Raw genomic sequence first — 21,581 nt, forward strand, 5'->3', positions numbered from 1 at the left:
AATGGTGTGTAAAGCAACTTTAAAAAATAAACGGATGGCTGCAGAGATTAAATTAATCACAAACAGTGGCCATTAATTTGTTCTCCGTGCACTTACCAATGTGCATGATATGAGATATTTGTGATGGCACTCATGGAAGTGTCATGTTTGCAGCATCGGATCGATATGCTGTTAAGATCAATCCATAATCACGTAAAATAAATTGACTTTCAAGGATGTATACCTTGTCGTCATGATTAACATTGGGGTAAATTCTGTCATGTGACACTATATTTTTGCGTTAATGCCAATTTTCTCACAAAAAGTGTTTCCAAACCAGTTTTTCGCAACATTTGAAGTATCGACATAGAGTTTATGTGCTAGAGTTAAACAGAAAAATATTATGTCAACACTTATAATTTGTGTTTCCATCAGCTTTATTTTGATGCACTAAAACTTTTTTAGCAAAAAATCCTTGGATGGAAAATTAGTTAGTGTTGCATTTTGTTTGCTTAAAACTGAATGTTTATTATTGACTGTGTACAACATCCTGCTTGCCTCTGTGTTTGCATAACATCATACACCCACCCTACTTGGCGAAATTGGAGTGTGGAGATTTACGTCCAAGTTTTCAAGTTGGAAGTACAACTTTGAGTGGAGTCAGAACACATTTACAAATAGGTTGTGGGGGCCTGGGTAGCTCAGCAATTAAAGACACTGACTACCACACCTGGAGTTGCAAGTTCGAATCCAGGGCATGCTGAGTGACTCCAGTCAGGCTTCCTAAGCAACCAATTGGCCTGGTTGCTAGGGTGGGTAGAGTCATGTTGGGTTAACCTCCTCGTGGTTGCTATAATGTGGTTCTCGCTCTCGGTGGGGCACGTGGTGTGTTGTGCGTGGATGCTGCATAGAATAGCGTGAGCCTCCACACGCGCTAGGTCTCCAAGCCACGTGATAAGATGCGCGGATTGACTGTCTCAGACATGGAGGCAACTGAGAATTGTCCTCCATCACCCAGATTGAGGCGAGTCACTACGCCACCATGAGGACTTTGGGAATTGGGCATGCCAAAATTGGGGAGAAAAAAATAATTAAAAAAATAATAGGAAGCTGGGAATTTTGACTTTCAGAGTTGAACTGAATGCAACATAAACATGTGATTTTGTCGCATCGGGCAACCTTTTGCTTTTAGTTCTTGACAGTGAACATCCACTGCTGGTATTGGTGCATTTTTCCATTTGTACCAAATTTGTTAAAAAAATATACATAAATCATTAATCACTTGAGATCTGTACAGGAACTGTTAGAATACTCACCTGGTCCTGATTAGTACTAGAACTCTTCATTTCTTAGGCTGAATATTTGTTCCATGTGAAGTGGTTTCATTCTTTTTGCCTGAAATCATCCACTGTGAATTGCAATTGAGGGTTTGTGGGGTCAACAAGATTTCATCCTACCACTAATGCCAAAACAAGTATCCCATTTGTTTAGATTGCAGTACATTATGTAGAACAGGACTGTTGACATTGAAAGCATAACGTGTGAACTCTATAGAGTTTCGTATAACCCTGCGGTTTTGTGGTTTCATAGTGTCAAGATGACCTCACTTGATACTCAGGACACCTCTGTTGACTTTTTTGCACAACCTGTGATGTGTCAACGTGCACATTTCAGCTTCATTCAGAAAGAGACCCCTAAAAATAAATGTTTATTTGGATGCTTCTCTTCTCTTCTCTTCTCAAATCAGTACCAGCATTTTTCTTTTTAACTCAAGACAACTCACACTTCTGTCAATTTTAATGAGCTGCCCATCTAGGCAGCATTTTTGGCCATGTTCCAAAAGGCCTGGTGAGATACTTTGTTTAGCTAAACTCTACAGCATCATCGAGGGTGAAAATTTCATTTGCACAAGATAGTAAATGAGTGAAATGTTGATAATAAATTTAATCTATTCAGTATTTTTACTGAAGTTTTATATTATATAAAATTATATTATCTCATATTTGCTTCTGTTGAAGCCATCAGTCCACATTATTTCAAATTCATTTATTTGAAAATCATGTTTAATAGCAGTATTCCTACTGAAAAAATAAACATCCACCAATCAGAAAATTGAGACAATCAAAGTGTCCCTACAATCTCAGACTACTGCTATGTTTGTATATATTTAAATATTTTGCAATAAAATTAAAATATATTGTATTAATACTTATAATCATCAACGTAAAATCAATAGATTTATATATTTCCATGCTTTTTACATTTGATTACATCATTCACAATGGTGGTTCATTCCCTAATTAACGATGCTAAGTAAAGTCTTGAAACTTTGTCTTCTTGTCTGATTTATAAACACTTTTTGCTTCAAATCAAAGTTTTTAATGTTGTGATTTACCTCAGAGTTGGTTGGATTGGTTCATGGCTTAGAACCCCTTTCTGAAGGAAAAACACTTCCAGAACCAAGATGGCTTAAAAAGTGTGTGGGCACTGTTGCTGTTGTTAGCTTAGCCAAATGCTAACACTAGGGTTGTCACCTTCAAACATCCAATATGGGAATATAAAGAAACACATCACCCCCCCAAACCAAAACCAATCAGATTCATATGTGCGCTTCTTGTAGTGAGCTCTGTTTGTGTGGTTTGTGGAATTACTACCTTTGAAGAATGTTCCAAATCAGTTACTTATGAGGTTCCATGACAGTTTGGTTGCTGTCTTAGAGACCTTTATAATGTGGACTTACACATATTGGTGTTTAACTTCACTGGTATCTTTATCATTTTCCAGGTTACCATGATGGTCACATTGTGATGCGTTGGTTCTGGGGTGCAGTGGAGCGTTTCAATAATGAACAGAGGCTGCGACTGCTGCAGTTTGTGACGGGCACATCCAGTGTCCCCTACGAAGGTTTTGCTGCACTGCGCGGGAGTAATGGCCTGCGGCGCTTCTGCATTGAAAAGTGGGGAAAGGTCACCTCTTTGCCAAGGTATAATACAGGAGATAATAATACATTCTACCAGCAAAATCACAAATATTACAGTTATCAAATGATTACTAAACATATCATCATGGGACCAGAAAGGAGTAGATCATGTTTTTCCAGGGTGTTGCCATCTATTAAATGGTAAAATGATGGGATTGAATCAGTTTAGATTATAATCATTCTGTTTGTTAGTATTCAGAGTACAAAGTACACAGAAATAATGTATGCATGTAGGACACCCTTATCCAACAGATTCGTAATCAAGAATAATGGGGGGCCTGGGTAGCTCAGTGGTAAAGATGCTGGCTACCACCCCTGGAGTTCGCTAGTTTGAATCCCAGGGTGTGGTGAGTGACTCCAGCCAGGTCTCCTAAGCAACCAAATTGGCCCGGTTACTAGGGAGGGTAGAGTCACATGGGGTAACCTCCTCATGATCGCTATAATGTGGTTTGTTCTCGGTGGGGCGCGTGGTGAGTTGAGCGTGGTTGCTGCGGTGGATGGCATGAAGCCTCCACACGCGCTATGTCTCCATGGCAACACGCTCAACAAGCCACGTGATAAGATGCACAGGTTGACGGTCTCAGACACAGAGGCAACTGGGATTCGTCCTCCGCCACCCAGACTGAGGCGAATCACTACGCAACCACGAGGACTTAAAAGCACATTGGGAATTGGGCATTCCAAACTGGGAGAAAAGGGGGAGAAAATTACAAAATCAAGAATTAATGATTTGTTTACCTGCCTTGGTTCTGCCATGGTGTTCAAAATATGTGATTTAGTCACAATACCAAAGAAACCCTCACACTGTTTAGAAGTGTCATTTTGAAAACCTACTGTTAGACTCAAAAGCTCACTCTGGGTTGATTTGCATCCAGAGTTTTACCTTGAAATTAAATTTCACCCTGTACGTCTGGCAAACAGAAGGGACTGCGGATCAAAGCCTGGCGCCGTCAGCACTAAAACACAGGCTCATATTTCTCTGTCAGGGTGAGAATGGCTTTGAGTTTGTCATTGTGTGTGCACAGCGTCAGCAACCAGAGCTAAATAAGGAAAATGTGAAGGAAAGGATGCAGATGCCTCACTCAGCTTCAGAATTTCACATGGTTTACTGGAATGGAGATGGGGAAAGTTTCTGCTTTGGCGTTTCAGTACCTAACACCACTGATAATGTGGAAATAAGGAAGTGGGACTGTAAAAAAAAAAACAGCTTCACCAGTCAGTTATTTATGAATCTCCTTTTGCTAATAGTCTGTGTTTTATATCCAGTGATGAAAACAGTTTTGTGGTTGTGGAAATAATTGCAAGGACACACTAGCTCTGCTCTAAAACCTAGTAAGCATATAGGCAGAACATATGTTGCTGCCTTCTAAGGGGCCGTTCACACAAGTTCAAACACATTTTGCATCCATATATGCTGTTATTTTTCAAAATTGTTTTTCTATGTAAACATGCGCAAGATAGATGTCTTTGAAAATTGCGGTGTGTCTCGCTGTTTTTTCAGCATCTCCCACAGAAATGCCACCTTTTTTAGAAGCCTTGTCAAGTTAAAAACCCCGTTTTAAACCCCGCTTTTAACCCCGAGTAATGAAACCCTTCTAAAGAGCATGGTTGGCACTGATTTTGCGGAGTTAACCCGCATTGCAGTGCCAAAGATTTACAGTGTGAAACGATGCTGTGCTACAATATTACAGGAAGTTGTTTAGCAACACTACTGAACACATATTCTCTGCAATTAAATTAACTTTTTGGGGTTTAATCTAAAATATTATGGTTTTATGTATGTACAACTGATCATAGCTTATTATTTTTCTTAAAATGAAAGGTTGAACATAACATTTGGTCACTACTGAAATAATTACTTCACTTCCAAAATTTTATCATACGTTTTGATAGTGACTGTTTCGGTAGTGACAATTTTAGCTAATTTTGAGCATAACTAAAAAATGCTAGCCAGCACATGGCTGGCAAACACAGCCATCAACAGGTGTACCAACATAAAATACAAAAAAATATTTAATTGCAGAGAATATGTGTTCGGTAGTGACAATTCTTAAAGTTACACTGATTTTCAGACTTTGGAGCACAATTACTTTACAGTTATGGTATCTAACACTCACCAAATGGCCATGATGGACAGGGATGCATTCTCGTGCTACCTTCATGTGCTATTGGAATTATCCTACTTCCCACTTCTGAACTAGTAATTACGAGTCCAGCATGTTCAAGTGCTACATTGCCAGAAAGAACAGGGAGAACATGGAGGATGCCAGGTTCATTCTTGTATATTTCTTTGGGAACTCTTATTTTGACACTGTAATACACTTAGTTAGCTTGCTGATGATAATGGAACTTTGGTCAAATACATGCTATTTTCTCTGTGTAAACATGTACAATGTGCATCAAATCATTGCTGATGTACAGTACGTAAATGTATATGACCGAAAAGGCAAGTGTTAACAATGAGCTGTATTTAGAAAAAATGATAAAACCTGTCATTCACTACAGAAACTGTACTCTCCTCCGACATGTTAAAAGTTTACATCTCCTCAACTCTGAAACTCAGAATCAAAATGATCTCAGAGTTTCCCAGTCGTAATTGCAACTTGGGGGGTTGTTCATGTGCAACTTCTGAGTAGGAAACTCATATTTACAATAATTCCGATAGTAAGTGAAGGCAGAAACATTTCCTGGTCAAAAATGCAGGGGTGTGTCAAAAATCATGCTAAGCCAATGGACTAAAACTTTTTTTTTTCGTGTTAGTAACATGAAAATGTAGGACAGCATTTTTAAATACAGTTGAATTATTTACACATTAAATCCTCAATAGAATCTAAATCTTTTCCTTTCACATTAAAATAAATGTAAAAAATATAAAAAAACAAATTAAAAAAAACAACAAGTATTTGTAGCAAATCCACATACCCCCACCGCCCGACTCAGGCTGGGGAACCGTTCGGCCTGCCGTGTGACCTCAAAAGGCCCTTGCCACTTGATGTGGGTAATAACACGAAGACCTTATCTCCCTGTGAGAATTCGCATAGCTAAGTGCCCGTTATACAGCCAAGACTGCCGTTCCTGGGCCTGGACCAAATTCTCCTGTGTTAGTTTCCCCAATGTGTGGAGTTTTGCTCTCAGGTCCAGAACATATTGAATTTCTTTCTTACTCTCTGAATGTCCCTCCTCCCAATTTTCCCTCAGAACATCTAGGATGCCCCGAGGTTTGCGGCCGTAAAGTAATTGAAAGGGGAAAACCCCCGTGGAGGCTTGTGGGACCTCTTGTACTGCAAATAACAGGGGTTCTAGCCACTTTTCCCAATTTTGCGTGTCTTCGTGTACGAAATTCCGAACCATATTTTTAAGGGTCCGATTAAATCGCTCCACTAGGCCATCCATCTGAGGATGGTAAACACTGATGCGGATCAACTTAATCCCCAGTAGTTCATAAAATTTGCTTGTATGTGACATAAACGAGGTTCCCTGATCAGTTAGGATCTCTTTCGGGATCCCAACTCGGGAGATAATTTTAAAGAGTTCCTCCGCAACACTACGTGCTGAAGTTTTTTGCGGGGGCACTGCTTCAGGACATCGTGTTGCATAATCCACCAAGACTAATACAAAGTGATGCCCCCGAGCCATCCGTTCTAATGGCCTGACGAGATCCATGCCAGTTTTTTCGAAGGGGACCTCGATCAACAGAAGAGGGCGCAATGGCGCTTTTGGAGTGGCTGGTGGATTCACCAACTGACATTTGCAACATGCAGCACACCATCTGCGTACATCACCGTGAATGCTCGGCCAATGAAAACGGGCCATAAGATGGTTCAGTGTCTTATCTTGCACTTAATGTCTCGCCATCGGATTATAATGAGCCGCCTGGAAGACCATTTCCCGACTGCTTTTGAGAATTAACAACTGGGTTGTATCTGCTTTTGATTGAGCATCCTGTGTCACTCAATACAACCTATATTTAATAATTGAAAAGTAGGGATAGGAGAGCGCAACACCAGGCTGAAGCTTTTGACCATCAATTCTCAGGCATGCCTGAGAGACTGGTCTCTTGTCTGCTTCAGTGGGAGGGCGGGAGGGGCGGAGCCCTCACTTCCCTCCGGGTTTCCCTGACGTGGAGCTGACATCGATGGCTCAGGCAATGCCTCCCCAGCCAGTGCTGCACAAATCCCACACTGGATTATCCTATTGCAGGACCCATCCGCACACAGTCTCCTTAATAATGTCTGAAATGCTGGCCAATTCATACCCAAAATCAGCGGATGGGTGAGGCGGGGACTAACTGCCCTGGAATTGAACAATAACAGGTACTAAAAGGTATTCGTGTATATTTCCATGCACACACCTCACCTTCACCCGGCATGCTATACCCAAAGCCTCACCTTGAACCAAACTTTGGTGAATCAGAATCAGAATGAGCTTTATTGCCAAGTATGCTTACACATACAAGGAATTTGTCTTGGTGACAGAAGCTTCCAGTGCACAAACAATACAACAGCAAGACAGAGATAATAATAAAAAAAATAGAAAAAAAATAGAATAAAGATAAAAAGTGAATAGTATATAAGAAATACACAATAAGACAATATAAACTCAGCAAAAAAACAAATGTCCCTTTTTCAGGACACTGTATTTTAAAGATAATTTTGTAAAAATCCAAATAACTTTACAGATCTTTATTGTAAAGGGTTTAAACAAAGTTTTTCGCTAGTTGTGGTTTTGTCTCACCGGGGGTGATGGTCGGACTCGCGTTTATCGTTGAAGGAATGAGCATTACACCGAGGCCTATACTCTGGAGCGGGATCGATTTGGAGGTGGAGGGTGCGTCATGGTCTGGGGGTGTGTCACAGCATCATCGGACTGAGCTTGTTGTCATTGCAGGCAGCCTCAATGCTGTGTGTTACAGGGAAGACATCCTCCTACCTTATGTGGTACCCTTCCTGCAGGCTCATCCTGACATGACCCTCCAGCATGACAATGCCACCAGCCATACTGCTTGTTCTGTGTGTGATTTCCTGCAAGACAGAAATGTCAGTGTTCTGCCATGGCCAGCGAAGAGCCTGGATCTCAGTCCCATTGAGCACATGTGGGACCTGTTGGATCAGAGGGTGAGGGCTAGGGCTATTCCCCCCAGAAATGTCCGGGAACTTGCAAGTGCTTTGGTGGAAGAGTGGGGTAACATCTCAAAGCAAGAACTGGCAAATCTGGTGCAGTCCATGAGGAGGAGATGCACTGCAGTACTTAATGCAGCTGGTGGCCACACCTTATACTGACTATTACATTTGATTTTGAGCCCCCCTTTGTTCAGGGACACATTATTCCATTTCTGTTAGTCACATGTCTGTGAAACTTGTTCAGTTTATGTCTTAGTTGTTGAACCTTTTTGTGTTCATACAAATATTTACACATGGTAAGTTTGCTGAAAATAAAAGCAGTTGAAAGTGAGAGGATGTTTCTTTTTTGCTATGTTTATATCTATATCTATACCTACGTATATATATATACGTATGTACAAATACAAATCTGTTATATACAGATGCATGGGAATGTATGCAGAAGAGGCAGGGTATGTTGGATAAATATAAATAGACTAAGCTGTGTATTGCACATAAATATTGCTCAATGGAGCAGTTTTATCTGTTCATGAGATGGAAATGCACACACCCCATGCACACACCTCACCCTCACCCGGCACTATACGCAAAGCCTGACATTGAACCAAGCTTTTGTGAATCAAAGTCTGATTACAACCCAAATTCACCAAGGCTTGATATGTACCCCCTTGGATACCCCTTGGCGGCTTGTAATGCTTCGGGAACCTGGACCCACGGGCCTACATCCATCACCGGGCATTGATCCTGGATGTGTCCCGGTTCTCCGCAACACCACCACACCGGCCCAGACCTTACCTCCACACCTGCGGCCCTGGATTTACCAACCTGGCAGGGAGGGGGAACAGAAACAAAGGGGTTCGGAGCAATAGAAACCCCCTGGGTCCGGGGAGCCAGCTTTGGGAAAATGACCCCCCGTCACCAGGGGGTAGGGACAGGAACAGTATGGAATGGGAAAGGAGAAGAGAGAGAGGGAGAGATAGATAGACAGAGAGAGAGAGAGAGTGAGAGAGTTGGAGACAGAGAAAAGGATTCACCGTCTACCAGATACGCCGCCAAGTGGTCCTCTGCCAGCTGGACGGCCACTTCCAGCTGCACTGGACCCACTCCGCTGTTCCCTTCGGCAGGCGGTCGTCAAACTGCTCCATCACTACCAGGTTGATGATTCAGCGCCACGGTCCTCAGCCAGCAACCACCTTCAACAGGCGTCACGGAGCTGTTGGGCGAAGGCAAACGGGTGGCCGAAATCACTGAATGTCAGTGCTGTTCTGGGTTACGACCAGCCCATTGCAGGATGGCTCGTTTCAGGCCTGAGTACTCCAGCAGACTCATGACAGGTAGCTTTTGTGCCACAAGCTGAGCCTCACCCCACAACAACGGCAACAGACGGACCTCCCACGGCACACGGGACCACCCCAACCCCTCCGCAACATGCTCAAAAAGTTCTGTGAAGCCTTGGGGGTCATCCTGTGGTCCCATTTTTTCCAGCGTGTTTTGAGGCACAGCAAGCGTGGTCGGGGTCGCTGTTGGAGTACCCCCCTGTGGCAGCAAGCTCTGGATCACCTGTCGGTCCTTCTGCTGGGCTTGCATCAGGGCCTGGAACCATTATTCCTGTTCTGACCGCAGCTCCAGGAGGGCCTGATGTTGCATCTGGGGGATGCCAGCGAGGGTTTTGACTATCTCGGCCAGCGGCGAGGACTCTTCCAGCGATCTTCCTCGTACCTGGGTTTCGGCACCACTGTAGCAAATCCCTTAGTTCCAGGGAATGAGGAAGCAGGACGGCGTACATTGTTCCAATGACAGTCTTTATTTAATCAAAAATCCTCGCTTTTCAGCGGAACACTTCTAAAATCACACACACAGCTTGAATCTCAGCTCTCTCTCGTCTGCTGCCGTCTCCTCTCCTTTTACCTCCATGTCACAGCTCATTGGGAAAACAAACAGGTTGTAGCACAGGTGTAAATCCTTAATCACTCAGCTTTCCCAGACCTCACTCGCCACAGATCGGCACTCGATCATACCCCCGCCTCCACAGTATTATTTTCATTGAAAGTTAAAATTTAGGGGTTAATGGTTTGGACAGCCACTTCCTAAGAAAAAGTACAAATTATGATTTTGTACATATTTAGCATTTTGTTATCTCAATTAATGCCTTTGGTTTAAATAGATCATAACATATTCTTCTGAAATATTCAATATTTGATTTATTTATTGTTTTAAATAGTTTTTTTTTTATTGTGGTGAACTAATTTGATTGAATGTCCTATATATGTAATAGTTCTTGTGCTAAAAAGCTAGACATAGTGCAATGAATATAACAGAACGCAGGTGTTTTGAGATGCACTTTTAAAAGCTGATTTTCTTTATAACTTGATACATGCAAAAATGTGTTTTGTGTGAACGGCCCCAGAACAGGTAGCATAGTGTTTCTGCTTACCTTGTGCAACATACTGTACATACCTGATGCCTTAAAATGTTATCTAGTTAGGCAGCTCAAGGTTTTGGAACAAAGCTATAGTATGTAGGGTTATAGTATATAAGATATATAGGGTTCCTGTGGCTCAACTGGTAGAGCATGGCACTTGCAACACCAAAATTAATAGTGGTGGTGTCACCTATAGTATCAGGTCAGGGAATGTTGGAGTGAATCCAGCCTCTTTTTCTACCTTGATGGATCCACCTATTTGAACTTCGACCTCTGTATTTTTTTCTCCTGCAGGGCACATACATGCTTCAACCGTCTGGATCTGCCTCCCTATCCATCGCACACCATGCTGTATGAGAAACTTCTAACTGCTGTGGAGGAGACCAGCACCTTTGGTTTGGAGTGAAGGCATGCAGGACACCTTTAAGACTTGATTTTTTTAATGCATTTACACAAAAGACTTTTTAAAGATTTTTTAAATAAATATATCTGATGAATCTTTTGATTTGAGAACTGATTTTTGTTTTTTTCAAGATAACTAGAAATAGCATGTTTCTGCACTAAAATACAAGATATATTGTAATATTCATTCATTATGGGAAAACAACAATGTATGCAATAGTGTAAACCTAGCTCCAGCCTATTGTATTGAACTAACTGACTGAGCAAGACGCTTCCTGCTAATAATCATCATCGTTCTATTGTTTAGGCATCGATATATCCCCTCTTTGATTGGCTATTGCCATGCATATGGGTAGGGCTCTCTTAACATATGGTCAACTATGACATCCAATACCTGGCTATATTCGGAATGGAATACTAGCATACTGCTTACTTCATACTACACAGTATATACTTCATACAGCCTAATATGTTTTGAAAAGTAGTACTCAAAACAGTATATACAAAGTACATATAAAAAGCAATATGCAACGTTTCAAACTGTAGTATGCTACATTGTTGTCACATGACCTCATTGTGTTGCATGTTTAATACCATATTGGAAATAAATACGTTTATTTGGCATTTTTCATAAAATGTTAAGTTAAAATGTCTCCACTTATCGCAGTCCGATCAAATATGTAAAAAATTGCACTTGTGGTTCATTCACCATACTTGAAATCGAAGGTGAACTCGAACGCATTGCATAATGAGATACAGTACTCCGTGTACTGTAGTATTCTTTGATTGTATTATACTACACATTTTGGAAAATGCATTAGGTCATCTGGGAATTCTATTCATACAGAAAAGGAACTTATTGTGCAGAGTACAGTATGCATACTGCAGAAGTACTGTAGTAGTATGGTAGTATGCAATTCCGAACATAGACACTGGTACCAAACCTGTTAACTCATTTATAAATTCATGCTCATATCATTGGCTAAACTCAAACTCAGAGGCAAGCTGTTTGCCTTTACATGATTCCTGTGTTAAAAAAAGTTTTTGTGCACATACTGTAGAATATTCAATCTGTCTGCTTTTAGACTATACCTAATTCGATCAATGTGGCTTAAATACTATTAAAGGAATAGTTTACCCAAAAATAAAAATACTCTCATCATTTACTCACCATCATGCCTTCCCAGATGTGTATGACTTTCTTTCTTCTGCAGAAAACAAATTATGATTTTTAGAAAAATATCTTAGCTCTGTTGGTCCATACAATGTAATTGGATGAGGTCCAAAACCTTGAAGCTCCAAAAAGCACATTAAGACAGTAAAAAAGTAATCCAGATGACTTCAGAGGTATAATCCTTATCTTCAGAAGTGATCCAATCTGTTTTGGGTGACAAGAGCCAAAATGTAACTAAATTTTTACTATAAATCTTGACATCAGCAGTCTCCTTGGCGATCATGATTTCAAGCTCGATTACACTTCCTAGCGCCTTCTAGCTCTCTGAATATGCGTCAAGCACAAGGAAGTGTAATCGAGCTTGAAATCATGATCGTGCCTAGAGAATGCAATGGAAAATTGTCATTTTTGGGTGAATTATTCCTTTAAAATGATGTCCTCAAAGAAACTAAAACCTGATCAAACTCAAGTTCTTGTCACCTTGCTAATATGCTGAGTACTTAAGGTTTAAGTAGGAAGTACACATGGAAACAGGTACAAGTACAGACGTACACATGCCACAGGTGATGTAAGCTTCTCTGTTTAACCAAATTAGCAACACAACCACTAAGCTTATCAGATCTGTTTGATTCCAGGGTCTTTGTGGCCGCATCAAAAATAGCTTTAATTGTTTTAACAATGCCTCTTTAAGGGGCCTGGATATTAGAATCAGATTATGACATGAGGCAATGGCATGACTTTGGATTCATTTCCAGAAATCCAGTTGTAAGATATCGCTGTTATATTTCTTTGTTGTGGGCATTAGCTCGAATAACACATTTATTATGACCCCACCTCAACCTTGTAAATGATCTCTTATTAAGAAGCTCTTGAAAATGCCTTTTAATTAGTTATTTGTTTGACTTATTTTCACACAATTTCTATTGCAAGGGTCACACAAACATACTGTCGCTCATCTTTCTATATGCAATTTGTAACAGGCTCTAACTCAGAGTTATACAGTTACTGATAACCACTGATAACACAAAAAAACATGTTTATTTGCAAGTATGGAATATATTAAGTGTTGATTTTTTATGCATTTACTTCTGCAGCTTTTAAATTACATTCCAATACTCAACCTTTCTGATAATTCTCACAATTAAAAGAGAAATAGTTCATGGGTGGAGCTTCAGTGATGTTGCCTAGAAGTGTTAAACCACTTTTAACTGGGCCATCATAGGGGGCTAATGCATGTTGCCTCCTCTAATGGTTTGTATTATTGTGGTATGTTGCGTTGATATTGTGCTGAACCATGGAACGGACCTGTTTGGTGGTGAAATCTAATTGGATCTATTAAATGTGTGCTTTGAACAGTTTAGTCTGTGTATTAAAATGCATACTATCAGACATATATTTTCATTGACGGAAATTGTGAAATGACTATCTGACCATTTGCTGTTGTACACTGTTTAGTTGATAATGTTATTATGATGTATTTTTGATCATTTTTATATGTTTGCAGTTTTGTAGTTTATTTTATTTTTGTATATTAGTTCAAGACAATGAAAAAAAAATTGAAATTGCATTTTAAAACCATTTACTTGTTATGAGTAATGAGTACATTGAATGATTGTTAATTAAAATAAATATGTAAATAGAAATATTTAAGAACACTAATTACTGTACGTCAGCCTAATTTTTTGGACTTTACGTCCAACTGTTCTACATGAACAGACTTGGTTTTTGTCCTTAGCAGGTTATAATGCTGGCTTTGCTTGTGTCCACGCTGTTTTATATAAATGTCAATGAATAATCACTTTGTAATTGGCTGTATAACTTATGTTCAATTGCACGCATACACAGGTGTTTAGAAACAGGTGAAATGAGGGACAATTTAATGAAAAAATAAAATAAAATTGGTAGAACAAAGAAATGTTTAAATGTGGGGGGTTGCTACATCCCTGCACATACACATTGAAAAATCCACAACTTTGAGGTCATCCTTACACAGTCAAACCACAAGGGGGCCTCACTCCTGTGTTTTGAAAAATCTCTTCATTGAGCACCCTGCAATATGTGTGCATGGATGTTTTGCTAATATTAGAGGGAATAAAAGTTCTTCAAATGAGCTCAGAAGAGTATCAAAAACTGATAATAATAATAATAATAATAATAAATGTGGTGAGATCACAAAAAGAGTGTCCCTTTGTCTTGACATCACCACAAGAAGGTTTCATCAGGGCCAAATAATGACTTAAAATAATGCAAGGTGTAGGCATGATGTAGGTTTAGTGTTAAAATAAGTCTAGTAATTAAAATGACCTTATATTAAGAACAGTGGAGTACGTTTAAGAGGTAGAGTGTGATTATAAGCTGCTTAATGGCAGACCCCACCATATAACTGTACATAATTTAGAAATATGACATTTGAACGATTAATGGTCTGTAGAGAGCACAGGATCCCGGGGACATTCACTGGTTTCAGTATCCTCTCAAAATAAACCTACTGTCAGTCTGTCTATATCTCTTAAGAGTTTTTTATAAGTAAATAATTAATTGATCAGCTCCTATTGGCCCGATGTCATACAGGGAACACCTCCTCACGCCCACCGTTAGACGCACGATCGTAATTGGTGGAGAGGTCTGTCAATCACGCTCGTTACCATGGCAACTGAAGTCCTAGTTCTAGTTTTGTCCGAGTCTTTTCCGACTCGAGCAAAACGAGTTGAGGAGAACAGTCGTTATCACAGCCTGAACATTACACTGAAGCATTTTTGGTGACTTTTGGATCAAATTTAATCGAAGATGAAAGTATCAATAATTTATATTTTAGACACGTTTCCCTGTTCTTATTGTTAGGTGAAAATCCAGTCAGGGAAACAGTTTTAGTAAGTGAGGTAGACTTGATAGCATTCGTTTGTCACCTGTTGGACTGGGCTTGCAGGTAAAAACAGGTACAAAAATAAAACTGAGTAACGTTTAAGAAGCCGTTATGATTCCTGAATGTCCACGAACGACCGAGTCCAGAAGCCGAATTCGGTGTGAATCCGGTCAGAACCACTCCGGGTTACTGCGCGAGATCAGAACCGCCATCAAGAGCGAGACGTTTACCGAGCACTATGACATCATCCCGGGCAAAGAGCTGGGCAGGTACGATACACACTCGTGCATATCTGTGTGTGTTTGTGTCAACATGTGTTATCTCAGTTTTCATTTCATTTGTCAGGTGCATGTGCTTTCTCATCAATATGTGAGCTTATTTGAGATAAAATAATGATATTTAACAGTCATACTTAGTAATTTGAATAGGTGATGCGATGGATTAATACAAAAGGAAGCCACAAAATGTTGGTTGATAAACATAAGAATACATCTCAGTCATGCAGATTAATTTCTCCTCATGAAATGATTTGTCTTGTCTTTTAGGTTAAAATGTGTGCCCACTGCAATTGCTTACATTCGTGATACAGTGTGTTATGAGAAGTCCTTAGTATTTTAAATATGAATCTATACCAATGCATGCATTTTTTGCCTATATTAAAAAGTACTGCAGTTTGCAGAATGTCCAAGTTCAAATCAGGTATTTAAAAACCATATGAAGGCTTATTTTTTTTTAATGCATTATTTAAAATACAGCTACACTGCTTTAAATGCATGGCTTAGCATTACTTTGCAATTCAGGTGGCGTGGATCCAAAGGCACCCTGTCATCTACTGTTAAAGTCGTTTAATGAAACACCCAATTAACTTTTGCATGCTGTGCATTAATGTACTCAAGCTGGATCACATGATAGGAAAATGGAGCTATGCGATGGCCCACTGCTTGGATGCCAGGGCTTAGTGGTTTTTAAATCGGTGAGTAAACCATACAGTGTGCAAAATTGTTGCTGGGTGTAGTATCTGCCAAGTTGCTGTAGGAGTTCAGTACTGGTAAAACGCTGCTCTGATTTCACTGTACATACAAGGATATTCACTGCAAGTGCCAAATAGCAAAATTCAGTTCTCAAGATTTGGGCTAATGTATTGCTTTTAGGCCTTTGCAAACCAAGCAGCATGTCATTTTTTGACACTTTGATTTCTTTAGTATTTCCAAACTGCTGTTTAAAATGGCAGTTTATTAATTGAAAGATGCACATAGCCATCGCAGTATCATGAAAGATAGAACTGGCCAGTTGGAACACTTTGAACTGATCTGCATGAGCTCAACTCTCTCAAAATGATCTGATTGTCTACTTTCTGATATTAATTACAAGCCAAACTCTCCAACATGAAATATCAGCTAGCTATCCGATCCAGTTGTTTGCAAAACATATCAAGAGTAATGGACTGAGGTTTAAAAGTGCAAATGTTTGGATGCCTGCTACCACCAACCCTTCATTTGAAGCTAAGTGAGTATAATTCATCATGATGAGAGTTCCATGTCCAGGAGTCCTTATGTTTGAACTCTCAGTCTATTTCCCAAAGGTAAACTTGAAAAGGTCAGACAAGTCAGGATCCCGGTGATGTGATTGGACGCTCCAAGCTGTTTTTATTCAGACTGATCTCATATTGAAATTGGAAAGAGTAGGTTGACATTTCTTTAGCAAAGATAGGTCTATGCTGACCGAAATTTTATACACTGCCCCCAGTGGCCAAAGTGGTAAGTGTTGTTGGGCGTGTGGGTACGTGGGAGCTCCATTTTGTGGGTGAAATGTCCTAAACCTAACCATTAGTGGCTTAAAAATGTAATGTTCGTGGAAAATGCAAACTCTGAATCGTGGTCATCACAGATTATGCAAACATGATTACTTCCTGGTTTCAACGTTGGATACGAAAGATGTGAGATTCTGACACAATGCACATCCGGTTGCACCATGAAGGAAGGTAAACACGGTCGAGCCGATTAAAAAATGTTTGATGGGAGATGCCGCTTGTAATGTCACCGATCCTAGGGTACCACAACTTTCAGAAACAACATACTGAATGACTTCATGTGTGATCATGTTGTTTTATTATGTGCTGTGCACATATGAAGACAAGCTAATTTCACAGTCTTCGGTGTGAGATTTCATTGGCTGGCAAAAGGTCATGATGGCTATTTTTCTCTTTCATTCTCTGGAGAATCACGTTAGCCCAGATACTGCCATTTATAGTCCAGTTAGCAAATTTATATAGCCTTGTATTTGTGATGAATGGACAGCTTGCTGGATTTGTTGTCCAATAGCACCTTAAGTAATTAAGTATATATCATTGACTGTTAAGTTTGGTTAGATCATCCTTGTATTGTAAATTGCCCAACAGATGCACTACAAAAGTCATTAAGACAAAGCATAGTTGAGAAGAGATGCACTTATTTAGGCACATGTTTTTTTTTTTTTTTTTTTTAAGCACTGCAAATATTTTGTCAAATTAGATCTATTAATTTGATTTCATTTGCAGAATGTTTTAAGGTGTCTAGATTCTGGGCTAGACTGATTAGTTTAGACTAATTTGGCAAATGAAGAAATGGATTTTGTGCCAGAAATATTTAAATTTATATTAAGAATTAGGATGGGTGCTGTTTGGGGAATTTGGAATTCCAAGTCAGTACTGGAGAATTTATGTCACTATGCAAGATGATATTTTGCTCCTACTCAAAGATTAAACTCATAGCCACTTATCAGGCCATTATCATGCCACTGATTCTTGTCTTTGAAAAGCTCCTGCTTTGTCTCAGTACCGAGCATGAGGTGAAATCGGAGCAGTCCTGTGGTTTCTAGATGCTCAAACGTGGATAATTACAGGGCCGCCACACTGCATTCCTTTGCTACTTTGCTTTGGGAACACCCAGCCTTGACGGATCAGAACCAGTACTCTACCATTGTATGTGGATGCAGGCCAAGTGTTTTAGATCAACAAATGGCTTTGCCTGGCGTGTATGGGAACACATTCTACATGCTGCAGATTAGACCTGAGAAATTTGATGGGAAGAGTTCCATGTAAAATGAGAAGTGTAATTTTGTGTTCAAACATTTGGACGACACCTTGTCCCTTTCGAATCGTACGTGCCAAGTTTCTTAATACTGTGTCACAGATTCGTGAATGGCTCTTGCCATTTACGGTTTGCTGCCTTTTGAAATGAAACTGTATAATTTGAGGTCCTATGCATTTGTCCTTTTGCATCATGCTTTGCAACTACATTTTTTTTTTAATATTCTTAAGAAAATGTGAGTAGTGCTTGTTTGTGCAAAACTCGCCACTTCAATGCTAGGGTTTTGTGGGTCGTTCTAGGGCATTGCCTCTGCAGTTCCTAAGGGGCTGTTCAGACCAAGCACATTGTTGGGCCAAAATGCGGCACTCCTGCTCGAGATGCTGAAAAAATGGCAAGACACAGTGCGACACTCAAAGACGTCCATCTAGTGCTTGTTTACACAGAAAAAACAGTGCAAAATCAGTGCAGACAGATGCAAAAACGAATAATGATTTTAACTTCCTGAGATCCGAGCGTGACTGCTGTGCACATTTTCCATTCCCCTTTTCGATTTGTAACTAGTAGCCCCAAAGAAATATGCAAAAAAAAAAAAAAAAAAAGACTAAATAGACTAAATTGTTTTCCTAAAATGATGTCCACTATCGATTACATTTTTAAAATGGCATATCGGATGAAACTAGAGAGACTGTTCTTTTGACTCAAACAGGTTTTAATGTAAAAACATAATGAGGTTTCTTACCAGATGTAGTTTTGTTCTGCTGTGATCGGCACCATGTTGTTTTGTCACATGACTCAGTGCGTCAAAAGTTTAACCTTATAATGACAGCCTAGAGTCTCCTGAACTGAGATCAGTTAGTTTAAATGAAATGAAATTATGCATAGCCTATAGCCAGAGGTGGGTATTAACACACTACATTTACACCATTACATTTACTTGAGTAACTTTTTAGAGAAAATGTACTTTTAAGAGTGGATTTAATGGTGGGTACTTTTTACTTTTACTCATGTGAAATACTAATGAATAAATGTACTCTCCGTAACAATGGGGGACGTTACTGTCATTACATTACTGGTTTTAATTCAATAAGTGTTAATAAATGCGTAATTTATTGAGAGATGTTTGAATGGGACTTTTACGGCACCGGAACTTTACAGCGGCGCTCTGTCACTCGACTCAAGTTCATCACTGCAGCAACAGCAGTAAGCGCTCAAAACAAACACTTTCTTTATTTCACACAGTGAAAATGAAGATTATGCGATGCCTTCATTCAACACCAAAACAAACAGGAATTTCAGCATTCAGAATTACGGATTCAACTAAGAAAACACGTTGCGGTAAGTTGTGGTGATAATGATAATGACGTGGGCTTGTTTGTTATGGTAATGGTCAGTTTCAGCATGATTCTGTACCTACGGGCACTTTTGACCTCAGTTTTTAATCATACATTTTCTTATATCAGTGCTGCAATACATTAGTGCATATAAATCAATGTTACAAACTGAGCGATGTCACGTCGCAACGCCATGCGTATGCATCCATTGTAGACAGTAGGGCTGGGCGATATGGACCAAAAGTCATATCTCGGTATTTTTAGGCTGAATGGCGATACATGATATATATCTCGGTATTTTCTACGAAGTGGACTTAGGGTACGTTTATGCGACAACGATGTACTAAAACATTTTTGAAAAGTTTCGCGTACAGATGACAACGTTGTCAAAACGATCCCCGTTCACACGGATCCGTGAAAACGACTAAAAACGCTGTATTATGCAGGCCAGGCCAGTAGTTGGCGATGTCATTTTGTAAAGAAACACTACGCGCCTGCGCACATAAGCATTCTTCCACAGAGCGGTGAATACAAACAATGACGATGGCGATCGCTGGTCGTAGTAGTGATGCAGTAAATCTACACTTTGCTGGAGAAGCGTCAATAAACTCAAAATCTGCCATTGTAGTTTTGAAGTACTCGCGCGCATGCCTATAGACTGAACACGTAATACGCGTGCGCATGACGTCATCGTTTTCACAAATTCGCGTTTTTGTGTGTTTACACGGAGTCGATAACAGCATCGTTTTCAAAAACTTGCACTTTGAAACCCGTTTTCAAAAGTTTGCGCTTTCAGGCCCCAAAACTCCATTGTCATGTAAACGAACAGCCAAAACGCATAAAAAGTTTTCCGTTTTTAGTTGAAAACGTTGTCGTGTAAACGGCCCCTAAATGTTCAGTTGTAAGTCAAAGCCACATGTGAGATGGTAAATGAAGCTTGCAATGCGCTTTTTTTGGAAGGCTTCACGGCCGTGGTTGCAGCAGCAGCAGCATGAAGTTTAACACACACTGCAGTTTATGGTGCTGTTGTAAATAGTGGAAGAGGTTTGAAGTGCTTCCACTTTTGTTTGTGGCATTCTCTACGGATGACATGCAGGGCACAACATTAAGCATTGTGATTTGCTTGTCCTTCGGACAAGTAAATTGGTCATTCACTTGTCCGAGTAAAAAAGTTACTTGTCCAGAGAGAAAAAAGGACATGTATTGGTTACATGCTCAAGTACCATGTCAGAGTTTCTGTTGTACGTTTTCTAAAATTACGACATGGCTAACCTAATAGTATTATACCTATGCAATCAACTGGATTCTCTGAGACAGAAATGTAATCTGTGCTGGGTAGGGGAGGTTATTTTATGTTACATGTATGCACGGTAGTCAAATAAAGGAAAGCATCCATCACCATCATTTACAGCAGGGCTGCTCACACTTCTGTGGAATAAGATCTACTTTTCCATCATGCTATTGCAGCAAGATCTACCATACACAGTATATATATTTATCACAAAACCAAAATTTCAGTAGTCTTTAGTGAAATGTGATGATTTTTGATACCAGCTTCAATTCCACAACAATTAATAGCCTAACACTAACTGCTTTGTTAATTATAAAATAATTAAGTTCTCAAGTTATTTTTCAAGAGTAGTAAACAGTCAGTAATAAAATAACAAAAGAAAAGCAATGAATTGAACAAAAAAACACTAGAAAAAAATACAGATTAAGAAAACTGTGCTTTTTATCAGCTTTTAGAAAAAAATAACAGTATCAAGTATAAAATTAAACATTCAGAATGAATTTGACAACTACTACTGGTCTTCCCTGTATGAATGATACTTTAATACTTTTATACTAGAGTTATACAAGTAAAGTTATTCAGGCAAGAGCAGTGAGTGGGTTTGTCATTTTCTTGTTATTGTTGTTTGATTAATATTAAGGATACACTAGACAGCGGCATGTCTGTTAGGTCACATTTAAACTTTCAAGTCATACATTTCATTACAAATCAGCTTTTCCCCAATATTTACGTTCACTTTAAGCACAACTCTGTTTTTATATGAACACCTCACCAAGACAGGCATTTTGGAGGAATTTTGAAATGTATTTGACCGTTTAGGCACGAGCGTTCTCGGAGCACATGTAAAGGGCGGCACACACACACAGGCCGCCTGTCAGTCAAACAGCGTGCATCTATTTTGCTGCTCATGTGGTCTTTTAAATCCAAACCATCTCCAAATAATTGAACCAT

General features: G+C 39.6%; 2 protein-coding genes across 7 annotated transcripts in view; both read left to right on the forward strand.

The window, feature by feature from the left end:
- LOC127432005 (E3 ubiquitin-protein ligase HECW1-like) overlaps positions 1 to 14,194 on the forward strand; it is a 160,372-nt gene extending 146,178 nt beyond the window's left edge. For 5 of the 6 annotated variants that reach the window (XM_051682728.1, XM_051682727.1, XM_051682730.1 and 2 more), the window contains 2 exons: positions 2,764 to 2,962; positions 10,796 to 14,194. In XM_051682728.1, the coding sequence (XP_051538688.1) occupies positions 2,764 to 2,962; positions 10,796 to 10,907 (311 nt within the window). In that variant the 3' untranslated portion in view covers positions 10,908 to 14,194. The remainder of the gene's footprint in view (positions 1 to 2,763; positions 2,963 to 10,795) is intronic. The other variant, XM_051682732.1, reaches the window with a different exon arrangement.
- Positions 14,195 to 14,753: 559 nt separating this feature from the next.
- Positions 14,754 to 21,581, forward strand: part of stk17a (serine/threonine kinase 17a) — a 57,603-nt gene continuing 50,775 nt past the window's right edge. The window contains exon 1 of the mRNA XM_051681952.1: positions 14,754 to 15,209. Coding sequence (XP_051537912.1) covers positions 15,052 to 15,209 — 158 coding nt within the window. The 5' untranslated portion in view covers positions 14,754 to 15,051. The remainder of the gene's footprint in view (positions 15,210 to 21,581) is intronic.

The sequence above is a fragment of the Myxocyprinus asiaticus genome, chromosome 41 (assembly GCF_019703515.2).
Source record: "Myxocyprinus asiaticus isolate MX2 ecotype Aquarium Trade chromosome 41, UBuf_Myxa_2, whole genome shotgun sequence".
Lineage (NCBI taxonomy): Eukaryota > Metazoa > Chordata > Actinopteri > Cypriniformes > Catostomidae > Myxocyprinus > Myxocyprinus asiaticus.